Raw genomic sequence first — 20,509 nt, 5'->3', positions numbered from 1 at the left:
TAACTCTACAAATCTATGAAATAAAGCAGAAAACATTGAATATAGTGGATGGTATGTGATCCATGGGGCTTAATGGGGAGGGGAAGTGTCTGATATTTCATAGCCCATGATCTTTATGAAGGAATTTGGAATTAATTATCAGATCTTGTGAGCCCCTGTACAGTACTGCCGCAAACCTCTGCCTGTAAAGAGCTGCATGTGCCTGGCTCCTCTGCTGTTTCTATTACTGATAGGCCTTGAGGATGTATAGGGCAGGAGATTCACAATGACTTCATTATAGCTCAGTTCCAGTTCAGAGGCGCTTTACTTCAAATTTACCATTTTTTTATTTTGAACTAGTTTATTTTTAAACTCCTTCAACTAGCTTACTCTTTCCCCCAAGTGTTTTAGAGCTATCACAAGCACTATATATTTAAAGTTACCTTATTTCTTCTTTTTGATCCTTTAATTTTATTTTGTCTTAATTAGAAAACAAGACAGTTCTGTTAATACCTTTTATTTATATAGTGACTTTTATCCTGAGGAATCCCATAATGCTTTAAAAATTTTGGTCACAGTCCTGCAGCCAGATCCGTGTAAGATGCCTGTGCAAGCCCTGTTGAGTTCTTTGGAGATCAGGGCTTATGTATTTGCAGTAATGGGGTGGGAGTGTGAGTCTCATGACTGGAATGCCTTTTCTAATGATTCAGGACCACACTTTGGCAATAAATAATATTCAGTTTAGCATGCTACAGACAATAATTAATGTACTCAAGTAATACACATGAGAGAGCTTAAGTCAAAATGCATTTTACTTGGTTTTGACTCTACTGATGGATTCACATTTGTATACTTACGTTCTATGGGTATAACTGTATTTGTTAGGATGTGAGTTTTTTGCTGACACAGGTACGCCATTATAAAGGTACTTTATACTGGGACATTTATTTTAGTTTCCAAACCAGAATAAGCTATGGTGTAACTGTGTCCATGCTAGGTTTGAGTATTTTTGCCACTTTATACCAGTATAGATAAAGCAGCAAAAGTTTCTGCTGTAGACAGCTCCAAAAGGCGTTGTCATGCTCCCCTCCCCTGCACATTCCTCTATTCTACAGCTAGGGGTCACACCCCAGTTTTTTGGCAAAACTGGGCATTTGTCCAGTTTGCTCTTGCTGGCTGATGATCATTTGGCAAGAGCAAATGAGACAAATGCCCAGTTTTGCCAAAGGGGCCTTTTTTAAGGTCTTTCTCAGCCAAAACAGGACATCTGGTCACCCTATGCAAGGCCCACCTTTAACCCTTGTTTATGAGGAAATGACTATAGCATGGGATTAGGTAATGGTGGCCTAGGTCTGGGGAGGTAAGTTTGAGGTTGATTAATTTGTTGTATTAATGTTGTTGCTAGGTTATTTGATTTGATCTGGGGTAACTGTTGGGTTTGTTTCATTTATGTATATTTTTAAAAGATTTTAAACGGTGACAAAAACATTGGATCAGTGCTCTTCTATTGTACTTTGTAAAAATCCAAATACATTTTTATAGCTTTCTTAACCAAAATAAAACCTACACTAGCTTGAAAAAGATCGTCCAAAACTCAGTTTTGGCTTGTTTAAGCCCCTGATTTCAATGGGAGCTGTGGGTGTTAGCACCTGTCATTAGTCAGGCAACTTATTTATGCACCTGAATACAAATTCAGGTGTCAAAGTTTAGGCATTCAAGTATGAATTCTTTGGTCTGAGCTACTCAGAAAATCAGATTTGCTCTTGAGTACTGCACAAACTTAAAACTGGGTTAATAGAAGTCTTGCAAAATGTTGTGTATGTATAAAATGTCTCTTCAACATTACACACTTAACACTATGTTGGGGGTGTTTGTATATTTATGGTTTTAGAACAGTATTCAGAAATTAAGAGAAGTTGATGAATAGGACATTTATAATTTATCTTTAGATATATTTATGTACTTAAGCAGCTATTCATGTTTTTTGCAAGGCTCGTTTAATTAATATTGTGGTCAATTTTTAAAAATGTAATAGAACAAAGAATATTTCGGGGCTGCTGAGAGAGTTAATATAAGGCAGTTTGGATAGGGAGATCAAACTTCACAGGGCTGTAACTGGTGATAATGTAATTTCAATATATTGATTTTGAATTTCAACTTTTAAATGCCTTAAGATTCAGAATTCTTAGATTTTTCTCTGTGAAATTGCCAGCAAATTCAAGTCATAAGATGACTATTTTGTATTAGTGCAATGGGCTTATTTGGCTGATAGTCACAGATAACTGGGCATTTTTCACATATGACATGGTATTTAATGTGAACTCTTGTGACTTAAATTAGTTGAATAGAAATATTTAATATCCCAAGAGAGATGGAAAGGCGTTGCTGTATTTTTGCTCTGTAATACCTCTTCACTCTCCCTATGCTTTTCTGTTCTGAGTAAAAGTTACAACGCGTTCTGTTTTATTAACTAAAGCTTCCTTTATCTAATTTGTATTTGAGAGCTTTTATTTTTAGCCAAGCTGTAAATCAATGAATAAGATTCTGTCGTAACTTAAACACACATGCAGTCCCATTGCTGTCATGGTGCCATATTTAGGATTAATATGTGAGTTAGACTAACTTGGATTTGCACCCATTAGACCTAATGTGCTGTTGCTTAATGAATTCAGAATTACCTGTCAAGGGCCTAAAGCTGCATTTCTTTTTGTTGAATATATATTAAATAGAAATACTACAGGAACATATTTAAGAATGTAGATTTTAAAGAGACATTAGTAAGGGCACAAGAGCAAACTATCCCAACACATGGGGAAAATAGGAAGTATGGTAAGAGACCACTGGCTTAAGCAGGAGATCGTCAACAACCTGAAACTCAAAAAGAGTTATACAAAAAGTGGGAAATAGGTCACATGACAAAGGATGACTATAAAAAAAACCCAGAAATATGTAGGGACAGAATTGAAAAGACCAAGGCAAAAAACAGGATTAAACTAGCAAGGATCATAAAGAGTAACAAGAAAACATCTTACAAACACATTCAAAGTAAGAGGAACACCAAGGACAGGGTAGGCCCATTATTCAGTGAGGAGGGAAAGACAATAACAGAAAATGCAGCAATGACCAGTGTTAAATAAAAGCCTTTTTTGTTTCAGGTTTCACAAAAATGGTTAGCAGTGATTGGATGACTAACATAGTGAATATCAGTGTAAATGGTGTAGGATCTAAGGCTAAAATAGGGAAAGAACAAATTAAGAACTACTTAGTCAAGTTAGACGTCTTCAAGTCAACAGGGCCTGATAAATACATCCTAGAATATTTAAGGAACTGGCTGAAGAGATCTCCAAGCCATTAGTAATTATCTTTGAGAACTCATGGAGTTTAGGAGAGATCTGTCTTCTTCTAGCAACAGCTGTTGTCTTCAACACTTTCTCTTGCACTGTATGTTGGTGTATGAACTCTTAATAATCTTTCTCTTGTATTTCGTGTGTCCTGTCAAAATAAGTTAAAATAGTATTGGTGTTTAAATTGAGGATTTAGGAGGGCAATTGTCATAGTTGGCCCAATCTGACCTTATTCGGAATTTGATAGTTATTGTTAAAGGATGAATTGTGGGGCCACCTGCTCTTAGCAATTGGCTCTTCATTGACCTGAGAAATAAGAGTTGATTCTCTGATTCTTCTAAAAGACTACAGTAGCATTTTTCGAGAGTTTATGTTAGACTTTTTCTTTCTACTTCATTACTGCTGGATTATTAATGAGCTAACACACAGAATAGGGGAGTGTTTTCAAAAAACCCCAAATAAACCCTACTTTTTCATTAATCAATTTAAAAACCCACAGTTTTAAGTCATAAATGCAATAAAGAAAGGAAATTCTGGTGTATGTGTATATATTTGTGTGTGTATGTGTAATGGACCCTCGCTCTCCCTCTCAGAGGGAGGCCACTTATTCAGATTGCCTTTGGGCTTGTCTGGCCAAGGCACGAAGCTGCAGAACAGTCTAGGGTACTTGTCTCCACCCGAGGTAGAGCAAGGCCCCCAGGTCCTATAGTTCCCAGCCCCACAATAGGACCATGCACCAGACAGTTATGGCCAGGCTTTAGCTTCGGCTTGAGGAGGCTCAAGCTGCCAGCAATTAAACACCAGCTACAAGGGGGTTGACTTTGGTCGGGCGGGGCTCCAGCCGCCAGCAAGGCGATCACAGTCTATGGAGCTGATTTGGTCCTGGGCTTGAGGGGGCTCAGGCTGCCAGCAAACAGCCAGTCTCAAGGCTGGCTTTAGCCTGGTTGGGGCTCAGGCAGCCAGCAAGGCAACAGTCTATAAGGGAGCTGGTAAGGTAGCCGCCTCCTTCAGAGCAGGAGCTGCCCTGCACAGTGTAGGGAGTTGACCACCCCGGGTTGGTGCAGGTCCACCCTAGTCCATTGCGTCCCAGCCCAGGGTCCTGATAGAGGCAGGATTGGCTGCCCCTGTGTCAACGGGGATCCAGCCGCAACACGCCAACTGAACCACACCTGACTCCACAGCCGGCTGCTCCATGGCTGCCCCTGGGCCACTTCCTGCCTCCCCAGGGCTTGGTACCTCTCACTTTCAGGGCTTGTCAGGCTCTTTGGGGGTACACTGCGGCCAGTAGTCTGGGCCGCCCCTCGTCGGGGTCTCCCACTTCTGCGGCTATCAGACAGCCAGAGTAGGTTCTCCTCCTGAATACAGCAGGAGCATCCTTCTCCTCTGGGATTCCACCCCAGCTGGGCTGCAGGGCCTTCCTCTTATACATCTGGCCCTGCTCTGGCACTTCTGGTGGGGGGGGGGGGTGGAGCAGGCTAGGCTCCGCCCACCAAGGGGAGTGTAGTGGACCCTTGCTCTCCTGCTTGGAGGGAGGCCACTCGGCCTCACTACAGTATGTACACATAATGTAACTTTAGTTATCTGGCCCAAGACTAAGAAACCATCTTACTAGCTGCTTCTTATCACAGTATCAGAGGGGTAGCCGTGTTAGTCTGGATCTGTAAAAGCAGCGAAGAGTCCTGTGGCACCTTATAGACTAACAGATGTATTGGAGCATGAGCTATCGTGGGTGAATACCCACTTCGTCGGATGCATCCGACGAAGTGGTTATTCACCCACGAAAGCTCATGCATCCGACGAAGTGGGTATTCACCCATGAAAGCTCATGCTCCAATACGTCTGTTAGTCTATAAGGTGCCACAGGGCTCTTTGTTGCTTCTTATCAGAGATGCAGTTACCACTTTAATTCCACTGGTGTTCTTATTAATGAGAGAAATTAAGTGACAGACTCCAACCTTGAAATATGCTACAGAAGGTCTTAGCTTTTTTCTTTTTCTTACTGTCTTTACAGGGGAATTCAGGCAACCACCAGCAACGTTTACAGCTCTAGATTCTTGAGCCATGGTCACCTTACAACCTTCCCGTGCATATTCCGCTCTTCACTAATTTAGGGCTAGCTAGACTACAAGTAAAAGATGCTTCAGTGTTTATCTCAATTGTCTTTGGAATGTTGTGTTGTCGTAGAAGTTGAAGAACATTCTTACCTCACAGTAACAATACAAGGAAAATACAGTAGATAGAATCTTCACTCATGGGGAATCCATCCCAAGTGGAACCTGAAGGAGAGGAACTTTTGGTACCCAAAGTGGGAGCACTGACTGTAGAGTTGAAGGGCAGACTCCCTTATTTGGAGGCTGTTGATGTCGGGAAGAGGACATAATATTAATACCTTCTCTGTGTTTGATCCCTTTTCTCTCTCTGAGGTTTGTTGCAGGCCTGTGAAACAAAGTAGCTTAGCTCTCTTGCTCTTGACAAGCCACTTCTGCTTAATTATCAGTAAAAATTATGTCAGTAATAAATAGGTAGTATTGGTAATGCGTGTTGGATACTCTGTATATCAAACCATTATATGGGGAAGGTCACTGTACTGCAATTATAATCCTGAATTGCAGTGGTCCCAATACACAAAGTACAGTAGAACCTCAGAGTTACAAACACCTTGGGAATGGATGTTGTTCATGACTCTGAAATGTTCGTAACTATGAACAAAACATTATAGTGGTTCTTTCGAAAGTTTACAGCTGAACATTAGTGCAGCTTTGAAATTTTACTATGCAGAAGAACAGTGCTGTTTTTAACCATCTTAATTTAAATGAAACAAGCACAGAAACACTTTCCTTACCTTGTCAAATCTTTTTAAAACTTTCCCTTTATTTTTTTTAGTAGTTTAAGTTTAACACAATACGGTAAATATTTGCTTTTTTTGGTTTCTGGTGCCTGAGGTGTTTGTTGACTGGCCAATTCGTAACTCTGATGTTCATAAGTCTGAGCTTCTACTGTATTTTTCTCCCAGAATGACTCTGCAGCTACTATTTATGTAATTGGTTCATCTTATAATTACTTTACAATAGTATAACTTTGCACTTACATGAAAACATAAAATGTTAAGGAGGGTTGCTGTCTGAATGAAGTTTTGGATAATGTCTGTGTGAGTAATACACTGAAAGGCTTCAGTTCTTCCTTCTCCCAATCTAAAATCAACAAGGAACAGGTTTCTTAAGCTACGTGTAATTAAAGTGTCAAAAAAAACTACCCCTGAAACAAAACTGTTTGGAAAGTTGCATCAAAATGGCAACTTTGGAATTGTGACATCTGGCAAGCTTAGTAGATAGATCAGACTGAATAAGCATAGAATGTGAACTACACTTTTCACCTTCTATAGCTGGTCACTTCTAGTCAGCGTTGAGAATACATAATGGGATGGTATGGGAAAACTTGTATTGCTACTGACTTTGGGGTATCCTTTCAGTCTCTAGGGCTGTCAGTTCAGTACCTCTTTAATAGGGCTCAGTTCATGCACTGTTAGAATGACCATATTCTGTTTTAGGCTTTTTATGAAACACTATTTTGATGTTCTCTGAAATGCCACTGCTCCAAAAGCTGGAATGATGGTATTGGTGGGTAGGTCATGTGCACCACTTTATAAGTGGAAAGATATGGTAGAAGTGTCCTTTCTTCCCCAGGGCTTGGCCTGGTGAGTAAGCAGATGTGGGTGGGGAGAAAATGGCTGGACCCTATATTAATCATTGATAAAATTGTCATCCATGCAAATGACACACATGGGTTGGGTTGCTGTGTGGTGTTAAGGTTGCCTATATCCCGCTATTTCATGTATTGCTGTATATAGTCTATAATAAGACTTTTTCATTAAAATGTTTTTCCTTTTTAATGTAATGTAAATGTTACATTTTACATCTTAAAGAATTTGTTTAAGGAACTTTCCACACCTGGGGACTGAATTTGTGCCCTTAATAATTAACTTTCCAATCAGTTTTCTTTTTGAAGAGACTTGCTTTGATTTGTTGTCCTGATTCTGCTCTAATAGTCTAACTGTTTTGATAAAGTAAGTGGTGATGTCAATAATGTTTGCAGCTGGAGAATGCTGGAGATGTTCAGGATGGCCAATATCACTATGAGGGGGCAGTGGTAATACTCGATGCTGGAGCTCAGTATGGAAAAGTCATAGATCGTCGAATACGAGAATTGTTTGTCCAATCTGAGATCTTTCCTTTGGAGACTCCAGCCTTTGCAATCAAGGAGCAAGGATTCCGGTAGGCTCTTTTTTTCTTTGTTTGTTTGTTTTTAATTTAAATGCAAAGAAATCTCTGGATCTCAGCAGCAAAATTAGTTTATTCACTGTGGTGATAACACTGCTTATGTTATCTTTAATTTAACAGGGTCACGTGAGTTTCATTGGGGAAACTAGCACAAACACTTGCCTATTGCTTTCATATACTAGATATTCTGACATTTGGTTTAATTTTGTTAAAAAATACTGATAACCTAAAGTCATTTTCTGTTGTTATGTAAGTCTTTGGAGGGGGTAACTTTTTTGTATGTAAAATATTTATGATAAGTCTAATATTAACCTTTGGATAGCCATTCTACAGGAAAATACATTTGGCTTTTTTAAGTAATATTAGTGATAGTAAATAAGAAATCTTGCATCCTTCCTTTTACAGAAAATTACATAACACTTAAATATTTGTAGTTCTAACAAATAATTATATAAATTGGAAATGGTATGCTATATCATACCAGACTGTTTCTGGGAGGTGAGTAAAATATTATCTGATAGTGCTTATTTAAATTTTTTTTTTGCCAGTTTGCTTAATGCTTTACACATTTGTTTTAACTTTTAAAAAAAGAAGTTACAGATGTATGTCCTTTTCTCTTAAGGAAAAAATTGTTATCCCCGTCTTACAGATTTATACAAATCACTTGAGTATCTAGTATTGTAGTACCATAATGCCAGTCCAGTAAAAATCCCAAGAATGCAGCACATACACATCACACTATTGTTATGGAAGTAGCACACAACAGAAATTGCTTCGTTGAATTGCTTTTCTCTAGCCAGTGATTGTTGTTGGTCTAGTAGAATGCCTGTATAACTTAATGAGTCTGTAAAAACCTGAATTCACTACATTTCTTTAGAAAACACAGATGGCATACTATAGCAGACATAACTGCACTATTGCATATCTAATATAGAAGATGCACCTTCTCTTTTAGAATTGCAGCTGGAAAATACTTGTAACTGCAGTATCTTGTTTTAAGACCCCACAATCAAATCTTTGAAAAGTGGACACCTATTAAAATCTATTTTAAAAAACTTTTTGTTCATTAAATTAACTTAAAGAAAATGTTATGTTGTTTCCAGTGTGGTATCTTAAAACTATGTGGGGTCTCAGTCCTGCATTGAACTGTGTGAGCAGTCCATGGGGTGCACAGGTATTGTGTTTCTTATCTTAAAGAAAGAGGTTCTCCTTCCAACACACAACCTGAAGTCTCTTCAGAACCTCTGTCATGAGATACAATAATTGTGCTGTCAGCTACCAGGTTTGTGGAACTGCAAATAATTAATTTTTAAAACTTGACAAAACACTTTCATTCAAAGGGTCACTGTTCCAAGGCTGAGGAAGATCTATTATGATGTCAGGGTTATTGGTTGTTTTGGGTAACTGGCAACAGGATACAAAGCTTTCTGCCTCTACAGATGTTCATTTAAATCTGGACCATGTTAACAGTGATTGAAAGTAGTCACTTCAGGCTTTCTAATGATATTTGTTAAATTAGTTGGTGGTTTCGCTCTAGTTCCTAGATGACTGAGTGTCAATTGTGGTAGAAATAATCTGGCTCCATGCTGACATTCTCTGGGCTGAATGGTCATAGAAGTTGTGCTGTGCTCACCTCTGAAATTGGTCCCCTGTTGCAGAGGAGAGAGATACTTGTTTGTGACTCTAAGTCGGAGGCAGAAGCTTGTCTCAGTCCTGTTGCTTAAATTGTAATTGTTCTGTGGCTATAGGACATCTTAAAAGAGAGAAGAGCAAAACTTGCAAATTTGATCTTCAAGATGACAAGAGATTTATCTAGCTTGAAAGATACTGGATTGGATTTTCAAAATTGAGTTTAGCGCGCAACTTGCTTAGACATGTTTTTAAAAAAAATCCCACGCATCCACTATTAACAAGATGTCCACTCTCCAGTTGTGGGAACAATTGGTCTATAGGGATGTAAGTAAACTTGCTTCACTGTTCTTTGAATTCCCAGATGGGAAAATCATAGAAGGATGGAGCAGTCTTTGGGCTTGTCTACATAGGAAGTTATACCATTATAGGTATATGGCTATAACTCCCTGCATGGACACTTTTATTTTGGTATAAGCAACACAAGCTAACTAGAAAAAGGCTTCTCATATTGGAGTAAGGGCATGTCTACACCTCCAACTTTGGCTGCTGCAAATTACGTCGGCATAAAGCTGCTGCAGTTAGTATATTGTGCATGTGAATACTTGGCTCCTTGCATCCGTGCTGCATGTGCTCACCATGAGTGCGTGTGTTGATGCACAATGCAGTGCACCCTGAGTTGGTATCCAAGTGTGCAACTTGCCACTGTCCAGACGAGGTCTTTTGGAAAGGATTGGGAATGTATGGTGGGGCAGAAACAAGTCACGTGGGCTGACTGGGAGCAAAGGGTCCACTTCCCAGCGTGCAACTTTCTCTATCTCATAATGTTATCTATATCCCATAATTTTTGCACCTTTTTAAAAAATCCCATGAACCTGTGCAGGACTTGTCATCTGCTGTCTCTGACAGATGCAAGGCGCCTGCATAGCTCTGTGCTGTTGTCATAAGCGTTGCAAGCACAGGATGCAAGATCCTCTAGTATTTGCAAAGCCTCAAAAATAACTGAATCAGTGGAGAACATGATGGTTTTGTGGAGGACAAATTGCTGCAGGACATAGTGAGAACTAATTCAAGATTGTTGGTGGCATTCACAGAGCAGCTGCAAGTGGTGGAGTGCTGCATCTGGGCCTGAGAAACGAGCAGTGACTTGTGAGATCACACCGTAATACATGCTTGGGATGATGAACGGTGGCTGCAGAATTTTGGGATAAGCCACATTCCTGAATATGTGTGGTGAGCTCAATCCAGTCCTCAAGCACAGGAACACCAGAATGAGAACTGCACTATCAGTGGAAAAGCAAGTGTTGATTGCACTGTGTAAGGCTGAAAACCTGGATTGCTACCAGTTAGTGAGAAGTCATTTTGGAGTTGGAAAATCCATTGTGAGGGGTGTTGTCATGCAAGTAGGCAGGACCAGTAATACTCTCTTGCTATGCAATACTGTAACTCTCTGCAATGTGTAGGGCAAAATGGATGGATTTGTGCAGTGGGGCAGTAAATAGTGTACATATTCCTATTTTGGCACCAGACCGCCTTGCCACTGAGTACCTCAACAGAAAAGGCTACTTTTCTGTGGTTATGTAAGCATTGGTGGATCACTGGGGACGCTTCACCAATATCAGTGTTGGCTGGTCAGGGAAGGTGCATGGCTTTTTCATCTTTAAGAACACAGGATTGTTGAGAAATCTGTAAGCAGGGATTTTCTTTCCTGACTGGCATATTACCACTGGCAATGTTGAAATGCCAGAAGTGATCCTGGAGGACCCAGCCTAGCCCTTGCTCCCTGGCTCATGAAGCCATACACTGACCACTTCAACAGCACCAAGGAGAGATTCAGCTACTAGTTCAGCAGGGGAAAAATGACGGTTGAATGTGCTTTTGGTAGATTGATGGGATTTCTGGCAAGTTTACTCACAAGATTGAAGGCGGAGGCGGGCACATCCCAGTGGTTATAGCTGCCTGCTGTGTCCTGCATAATATCTGTGAAGCAAAGGAGGAAAAGATGCCACTGGGATAAAGGATGGAGGTAGAGCAGCATCTGCTGAGTTTGAACAACCAGATGCAAGCGCTATTAGAAGAGCTCAACATGGAGCTATACTGCTCCCAGATGCTTTGAAAGAGCACTTTAACAGTGAGCCACAATAGTGCATTGCGGTGGACTGTGCTGTACCAGGACCTGCTGTTTTGGGTCCTGTTAGGAATTGTGTGGTGCTTGGTGTACATCTACGAATCTAACACTGACAGTGCACCTATTTAATTTTGTGGTGCTTGCTATTCATTTATTATTATTACGTTGTACTTTTTTTCATTAATCCTATGAGTTGCATCACGTTGTACAATAATAAGTAAGGGCATGCTTTCAGTACTGCTGGGAACTCTGCAGCATATGTTTGGAACTAATAAAGATGAATTGTTTTCCAAACAACAGCATTTTATTGAGTAATGAAAACACCGCAAAAAAATTCTGTGCTAGTTAAAAGCAAATACATTAAAAACGTAATACATTTGGAAGAGAGTTTAAGAAGGGGAAAGAAAATTCACGTCCATTTTATCTACGCATAGAGCAGCTGTGGCTCTCTCAGGTCAGCATATGTGAAGCTGTAGTTGTCCGGTGAGGGGTGGTAGAGGAAGGGATGCAGCCTCTGATGTCTTCTGGAATGTTGAGTAGGGTGTAGGGAAGTTGTCCATGGAGTTCTCCCTGGACTACAAGAAGAGGCGAGCCCAAGATTATTGAACCTGTAGACCCACAAGAGTCTGTAGTATGTGTGTTTCCTGCCAGAAAAGCCCCCTTATGTGCTGGTGCATCTCCCTCTCCTTTTTTTACCTGGACTCTTGAGCCCTTCTGCTCACTCTTTCCTTCTCCAGGCTGTGTGCAGTGTTCACCCTCCAGGCCCTCACTGCTCACGGTCTTATGCAGCCCTGGCTTGCAGGACCTCATTGAACCTATTATCTCAAGTCTTCATCTTTCTCCTTGTTTGGATCAAGTGTTCCATAGATGTGGGAGGGAACACTCTCAGGGCCACAACTACAGAAGCTACAGATAAAATACACAGAGGTATCATTGTCAATGTAGTCATATCAGAAAGCAGAAGTTAAGATTCAGAACTGTTCCTTGCTCTCCATAAGTTTTAAACAAGACATGCTTATTGACACTTCTGCTTCAGAGTGCTTATGCACGGCACTACTCACAGCATCAGCCATGATGAGAGTTCTGGCTAGGGGTGAGGGAAATGAGAAGGGAATTGATTGGTTGCATGAAACAATGCATATAGGGCAAAGGCACTGAATACTGGCACCATTTTCCACAGGCGGTGGTAATTTTAGCTGATACTCTTGAGAGTAACAAAGGCACAGAGAGCACAGCTGCTGCTGGATTCTGAAGCTGCCTGGGCCCATGTGCTAGTAGTCTGTTAACTTCAGCAAGCACCACTGCAGTACTTGTGAACTGGCATGGGAAAGTGTTCTACCATGGAGGATGAAATAAAGATGCCATCCTTTGAAAACTTTGGGAGAGGATTGCAGAATACCTCTGTAAAAGTTTCATTGAGATCTTTCAGGGGGATTCAAGGGATATCCCTGTGCACATAAACGAAATGCTCTGTTTGACCTCCCCTGCCCAATTCTACAGGGGAATGAAAAACAGTTAACAACTGTGCTGCTCATTGTCATACCACTGTCTCTGTAGTACAAGTAAATTGATGAAAAGTCAGTAGTTGTGTAGTGCTAAGTTGGGGGTGCCATCAGTACATCATTGTACTGGTAAATACTTTTAGACACTTACCCAGGGTTATTTCTCTTGCATCAGGCTAGCCTTTGCTTGACTGACTGAATTGCAGTAAAGTCTCAAACAGGGCCTGGCTTCCTGGATTGCCTGGTCACATGTCCCTCCTCCACCACCACACCCTCATCCTTGCTATTCAAGGCAGAGGCCTGTGACTTTGGCTCGTCGGCAGTGTAAATGGTGGTCTTCAGGGTAGTGGAGTGTGTGTGTCTTAAGACAAATATGGCATACAGCTTTGTAAAAGCCCCATATCTGCAGCTTGGCAGCAGATTGACTGTTGGCCTCCCTGCCTTTCTGATGTGCTTGCTGCAGTTCCTTCACTTTCAGACAACACTGCTGCTGATTCCTCTCAGGCTTCTCCTACATCCCTTGTGCAATCTGCTCGTAGATGTCCAAATTTTACGGCTGGTTCGTAGCTGTGCCTGCACAGCCTCTTCTCTCCACAGGCCCAGGAGATCCAATATTTCCTGTCTACTCTAGGCCAGAGTGTCACAACAATGGAGAGCTGCTAGTGGGTGCTCACCAAGATGAACAATCAGGAAAAGCCATTTTAAAAACATACAGGGTTTTAAAATGGGGGATAGGGCTTCTGGTCTGAGTGACCTCTGGCAGTGGATTCGCAATTATGAACAGAGAGGTCAGTGTTAAAGGATTGCGGGAGAACTGTTAGGGTTGACATAAGTAACACGTTTTTTATACTCACGCTGCTTCGACCTCAGTACATAAATCCTGGCTCAACACTGGTGAAGTGGTGTTACTGCATTGCTGTAATGGGCCGCTCACATGGGTGGGAGACAAATTTAAGGTAGCCACATGCAAATTACGTTGATGCAAGGCGGCTAACGTTGACCTAACTTTGTAGTGTAGACCAAGCCTAAGAGTGTCCACACAGGTCAGTAGATTAGTATAATACAGCACTTTAAATTCATACTGTACGGGGATAGTTTATGTAGACAAGCCCTTAGATTCTAGGAAATTGGTCGCTGTTAGGGAATGGTCAAGAGTTAAGTGAGGGAAAAATAGTGGCCATAAATTTGGGTTTGATGATGAATCTGCCAGGGAAAAGATCTAGGCTCTTAATACTTAACAAAATCAAATAAAATAATTATAGCTTGGTAAACCTGTTGTCCAGCATCTTCAACATAAGCATCAAACTGATTATTTCAAAAAAGTTCCAGCTCAGTTAGGGTTTTGAGACAGATTCCACTCTGCTACGTTCTCACCACTATGCTGGTCAGGGCTGGCTTTAGGACGTGTGGGGCCTGATTCGATAGAGATGCTACTGAAATGCCACCGAAGACAGCGGTAGTGGTTGAGCTGCCGCCGAAAATAGCAGCAGCAGCTCACTCAGTTGCCGCTGTTTCTGGCAGCACTTCAGCGTAGGGTCCTTCCTTGGCAGCAGTCGTCTTCTGGGGCCTTACCTTGTGGGGCCCGATTCACGGGAATCAGGGGAATCGGCCTAAAGTCAGCCCTCGTGGTACATAGGTAGCAGAAATACCTATGATTCCTTCTGCGTGGGAGGAGTCTCCATTGGGTGTAGTGTCAGTGTATTTGGTTTCTACACCTCCTTCCCCAACTCTTGGCATAGGGGTGGCTCAAGTGGGGAGAGGGAGTTGTTGGTGTGGAAACCAACTGGTTATCCCAAGGTAGCATAGGGTCTCTTAGGCAGTGTAACCAGCTTATGGAAGTTGTCCAGCCTTGTAGCTGAGAATCAAGGAACTGTATATGGTTCAGAAGTCTCAACTTCTCTTTTAACTGAGGCATATTTCTGCTTTTCAGCTCTGTCTGTGTCACCCACAGCCCAGCATTGGGAGGCAAGCAGTGAAGTAGCCAGAACTGCTTAGAGGAGCTGCTAGGTAGCTGTAAATGGGGAGGAAAACTCCAGTCTCACACCAGAACTACATCACGGGCTGCAGGGGAGCTGGTAGGGCAGCTGGAATGGCAGTGATCCTATCTCCTCAGTGTAGTGGCAACTTATTCAATCACTTCAGTTGAAACTTACAGCCCAGGGAGCACATTTTCAGTTCATAATCAAATGCAGATTTTCTATTTAACACACAAATGGCCACAGGTTGGATACCCTCATGTAAACCAAAACAAAATAATCCTTCAGTAGAATTTTATCAACAGGAAAAATAAAAAAATTCAGAGTATACCCTGTTTTTTAGTATCAGAGGGGTAGCCGTGTTAGTCTGGATCTGTAAAAGCAGCAAAGAATCCTGTGGCACCTTATAGACTAACAGATGTTTTGGAGCATGAGCTTTCGTGGGTGAATATCCCAGGGCTGCAAGTCATTGTTTTGACCTCAGTAGGCTGAAAGTTTTGTCAGGCCCTGTTTCTTTTTCTCCCTCAAATATTGTAAAATGTTCTGTACATGTGGTGCTTAATGAGCAAGTAATTCTGTGTGAGGGATTTAAAAGCAATAATTTCCTGACTGATATATTTTTAGGCTCTCCCTGCTAGCTTTTAAGTGTATCATATTTAACATTATGACTGTTTCTGATTTTTAGCAGAACAGATCCCACTCTTGCCTGTAGACATTCCTGGCTATGCTCATGCCTGTAGCTTTATAGTAGTTTATAGAATACTTTTTCAAGTGGTACCTTTGTTAAAAAATTTATAATTTAAGTATCTGACACATAAAGACAACCATCCTGTTTGTTTTAAAATGAAAACTGTTGCAATGAAAGGGACCTTTGTTCTACAAATGCACAAATGGGTTTGCATGGTTAACTTCTGCCTGTGTTAATGCTTGTCACCCATGTGCATTGTGTTGCCCCTTTCCACTAATGAGGAAAGCGATGTTACCTTTGCAGGTACTATATACAATGTTAGGAGAAGTTTTCTTTTATTGCCATCTTTAACCCAATGTCTTCCTTCTCCCCAGTCTTGCAACTGTTACTTCAGTTAATGAACGTGATGTTCTGTATGGAATAAGCAGCACACTGGTCCAAGGTCTGGTACTTTTAATATTCCGTACTGGAGTATTGCCAAAAATCGCTGACTAACGAGTAGTAATTTTGAAGTTTGGTATTGCTCAAATCATCACAAGTTACTTCCTTCTAACCCTTTGAAAAAATGGGATCCTCTTTTTATCACTAGCATAAAATAATAATTTCTAGCCCTAGATGGTCACAAGGTATCAGACCTTAAAATTATATCATTTTAGTTACTTTAACCTATCCTTAGTGCCCCCCCCCCTTACCCTACTTTTTTACCAGCATAATTTTAATGGCCACTATTACAAGAACTATAGCGCCTAAGAACCAGTGTTCATGCCACCTGAAGGCAGGTTGGAATCCAAGCTTTCAACAGTGTGAAGAATAGTATCAGAGGGGTAGCCATGTTTGTCTGGATCTGTAAAAGCAGCAAAGAGACCTATGGTATCTTATAGACTAACAGAGGTATTGGAGCATGAGCTTTCATGGGTGAATACCCACTTTGTCAGATGCATGTAGTGGAAATTTGCAGAGGCAGGTATAAATATGCAAGCAAGAATCAGGCTAGAGATAACGAGGTTAGTTCAATCAGGGAGGATGAGGCCATCTTCTAGCAGTTGAGGTGTGGACACCAAGGGAGGAGAAACTGCTTTTGTTGTTGGCTAGCCATTCACGTTCTTTGTTTAATCCTGAGCTGATGGTGTCAAATTTGCAGGTGAACTGAAGCTCAGCAGTTTCTCTTTGAAGTCTGGTCCTGAAGTGTGAAGAATGAATCTTTTAACTCTAGCCGTACTTCGTTTTTCTTCCCAATTCAGCATCTGGATAGGAATATGAAAAGCACTGTGGGCTAGACTCACAAAGGGACTTACGCATTATGTTGCTCAGTGTCTCAGAGCCTAGTTTTGAAGCACCTACTTCCTCCCCCCTAGTAGGATCTAAAACCCCTGAGTTAAGTGCGTAGGCTCCTTCTATAATGAATGGAGATGGGAGAGGCGCCTGAGAATTGGAAAAACCAGCGAGTTGAGTGGGGAGCTGCCTAACCTATCCAACAGCAGATGCCAAAGAGAGGAGTGGGTCCTAAACCCTGCCTCTTTCAGGATGTTCCTGCGAAAGTCCAGTCTGATGGTGCATGTCTCCACCTGGGATTCACAGCTGTCGGTGGGTGGGAGAGGAAAAGGTAGGGAGTGCCCAGTTGTTAAAGCAATTTCCTGGGATGTGGGAGACTGCTTTGCCTTCTGAGGAGAAGGGATTTGAATGTGGGTCTCCCACCCCTCAAGTGAGTGCCTTAACTATTGGACTATAGAGTCATTCTAATTCTCTTTTTCTGGCCCAATGCATATTTAATTTTTTTAAGTCTATAATACACAATGGAATAGCTTCAACTGGAGAGACTGAGACCCATGCCTGAATATCTCATAGTCCCTTATGTGAATCTGGCCCTACCATTTAAAACAATACAAAACAAAACAAACAAAAACCCTTCAGTTCAATAAAGACAGTTGTTACAATCATGTTTTAGGGTGGCTTGCAGCTATTGTTTGATCTTGGTACAAAAGTTATGCAAATTGATATGCTCTCAGTCCTGGCAAGTTGCCATTTTTACCCCTCCAAAGATGTGGACATCTTTGTTTTAGGGTTTAAGCGCCAGGCAAACTGAAAGTATGCAAGGGATCACCATAAGTCTCTCCACATTTAATGCAAACAAAGAATTTTTAAATGTGAATGTGCATTATTTTGAACTCCCTTAATCTTTTTTAATCTGTCTTGTTTGCAGGGCTATAATCATATCTGGAGGACCAAACTCCGTGTATGCAGAAGATGCACCTTGGTTTGACCCAGCAATATTTACAATAGGCAAACCCGTTCTTGGAATCTGCTATGGCATGCAGGTGCTAATCATGGATCTGTGTGTCTACAAATATTGTTTTAGGTCCAGGTCTTAATTCTGACATTCAGCTAAGAACTTTTTCATATGTGGCTTAAGTATAATTAACAGGATAAATAAACCTTGCATGCAGAAGTTCATTTTAGAAAACGCCAATGATGGTAGTTTTGAAGATACCGAGTATACTATATACAATCTGTTCTCTGGGCTCTGCCATGAAAATAGCATAGGAAATACTTATGTTCTTCCTCTTTAACTATGCTGACTTTGGATTCTACTATATATTTATCATGCTTTTAATAAAAAATTGCATAGCCAGTAACTTGTTTAGTTTAGCTGGTCCTGAGGAATGCACCTCTGCTATATACAGTTGGAGTAGTTTGCTCATTTAAATAGCTCATCCCTTTGTTTTTGCATGTAGAACACTCCTTAGGATATGTTAGGATATAGATATTTAGGCCTGTCTGCAAAGGTCTATACTTTAAGAATTTAGGTGTATTCTTATTACTTAGCTAGTTATAGAGGTATAAAAGAAAGAATCAAAGATCACTGTTTGTGTAATGGCCTTCTCTTACTGTCACAGGCTAAGGCCTTCAGCTAAGATGTAGTTAGGCAGCCATAAGCTGGGAATTGTATGGTTACATCCTTACATTTCAAACCACTTACATTAATAAGGTGCTATTGGGTATTAGATACCGTTTTGCCCTGATACTTTTGTTACCTCCAGCGAAAGGGAAGCTAAGAAGATAGCATCCTGTCTGGCAAATTACTTTTTAATAGCCACATTGGAAAACTCTTATGTGTTATATAGATGTATGTTGAAATTTACTTTTGTATTGTTTTGTATGTTTATTTGCATGTTTTGGTCTGGTTTTGTTGATTGTTTTGTCTACTGATTATTAATTTGTTGAGTGTAAAACATTAAGGTGTGGGGTAATTGGTTAAATAATCATGCCCTGGTCTACAACTCCGCTTTTAAACGAATTTACAGCATTAAACCGATTAACCCTCGACCCATCCACAAATGAGCCCTTTATATTGATATAAAGGCTATTTAACCGTTTCTGTACCTCCCGACGAGAGGAGTAGTGCTGAATCGGTATATCACATGCGGATTGGGTTATGGGGCTGCAAATCGACGGTATTGGCCTCCGGCGGGATCCCACAGTGCACATTGTGATCGCCCCCCCCCCTCTGGAAGCCTCTAACGATGCACTGGCACGTAAGTCGGAAAAGTTCCCACGATTTTCTTTGGAATTTCATTTCCGTTGTGGCCGCCGTGGGAGTTCACCACACAGGTGACCACCAGAGTACTCAGCACAGGTACAATGCAGTCTCCTGAAATTGAAGAAAGCTCCAGACATGGCCGCACGGGAGTTAACTGGATCCTGATCGATATGGGGATGAGGATTCCGTGTGCATAAAGAACTCATTCCAAAAGACGAAAAATGAAACAAACATTTGAAAAAATTTCAAGGGTCATGATCGCAGAAGGCCACACCAAGGATCAGTACATGCTTTGTGAAAATAAGGCGCTCGAACAAAGCCACCAGAAAAACAAAAAGACTAACGGAAAGTCGGGCAGGGCTGAAAAATCTGCTTCCATGCTGAGCTGCCAATCAAATCTAGGGGTGTCCGCCACAGCAGCCCACTCCGTCGCTGGATTCTGAGGGTGGGTGGTATCTCAGCATGGCTGAGGATTCTGCCGTGGGGAAATGAGGAGGGACGCTGCGAGAGCACACAACATCAGTTCTCTCCAACACCAGGAGCTTTTCTCACATCTCCCAGATATTACCTCCTAGCCTCCCAACCAATACTCCAGACAGTGAAGCCGGAGAGACCTTGGTAGAGTGTCCTTTGGTAATATAAAACATCGTTGTTAAAAGCAAGCATTTTTTAATGATAATTGCCTGAGACTTGATGCATTGTGCCAGTACAGTTATTGGAAAAGTCTAACAGTCTGGGATGACTAAATATCCTCCAGGACATACTCCATGAAGCTCTCTGGAGTACTCCAAAAGCTTTGCAGAAGTTTGCGGGCAGGGCAGCATTATTCTCCATAGTAGGACACTTGACCATGCCATCTGCAGCAAGTATCGATCTTGTAAATTCGATGACAAGCACGCGTATGGTCCGGTGAATTGCTGGCATTCAAGCACATCCGCTTTATTTCGCTGTGTTATCCTTGAGACAGAAGAGAGTGGATAGTTCAGTGGTAATCTAGTTGAAATTAGAATTATTTAGGACCAGATAGCCATTCTACTGGCTTGTTTGCCTGTTGCTTAAAAGAAATCATTCTCTTGCAGTAGCCAAGCAGGGGGATGGAGGTGAATTGACACCGAGCTTTTGCGTTTGGCAGCAGGATCTTCCTGCTACCAAGCACGTGGTTTGGGGGTGGAGGGGTGTTTAGCAGTATCTTCCATGATACAGCACGCGAGTGGGGGAGGGGTAAAGATCATCCCAAGAATTGGATGGGGGTTGGTTTCTGTGCTGCCTTGATCTGACAGAAAGAAAGCAGCATTGAAGGCTTTGCATTTATTTGGGAAAGGAGGGACTGTGTATAGGAAGGCTGCAGAAGCGAAAGACAACTGGTCCATAGCTGCATCAATCTGAATTATGCTGCCGGACCGTGTCCTGTGAGATCTCTAACACCATAGCCGCAGGCACCTCAAATA

At 41.4% G+C, this 20,509-nt stretch overlaps 1 protein-coding gene across 1 annotated transcript in view; it reads left to right on the top strand.

The window, feature by feature from the left end:
• GMPS (guanine monophosphate synthase) overlaps positions 1–20,509 on the top strand; it is a 72,407-nt gene that overhangs the window by 1,366 nt on the left and 50,532 nt on the right. The window contains exons 2-3 of the mRNA XM_032787410.2: positions 7,416–7,594; positions 17,724–17,838. Of these exons, the coding sequence (XP_032643301.1) occupies positions 7,416–7,594; positions 17,724–17,838 (294 nt within the window). The remainder of the gene's footprint in view (positions 1–7,415; positions 7,595–17,723; positions 17,839–20,509) is intronic.

Source organism: Chelonoidis abingdonii, chromosome 8, assembly GCF_003597395.2.
Source record: "Chelonoidis abingdonii isolate Lonesome George chromosome 8, CheloAbing_2.0, whole genome shotgun sequence".
NCBI lineage: Eukaryota > Metazoa > Chordata > Testudines > Testudinidae > Chelonoidis > Chelonoidis abingdonii.
This window is presented reverse-complemented; position numbering and strand designations above follow the sequence as displayed.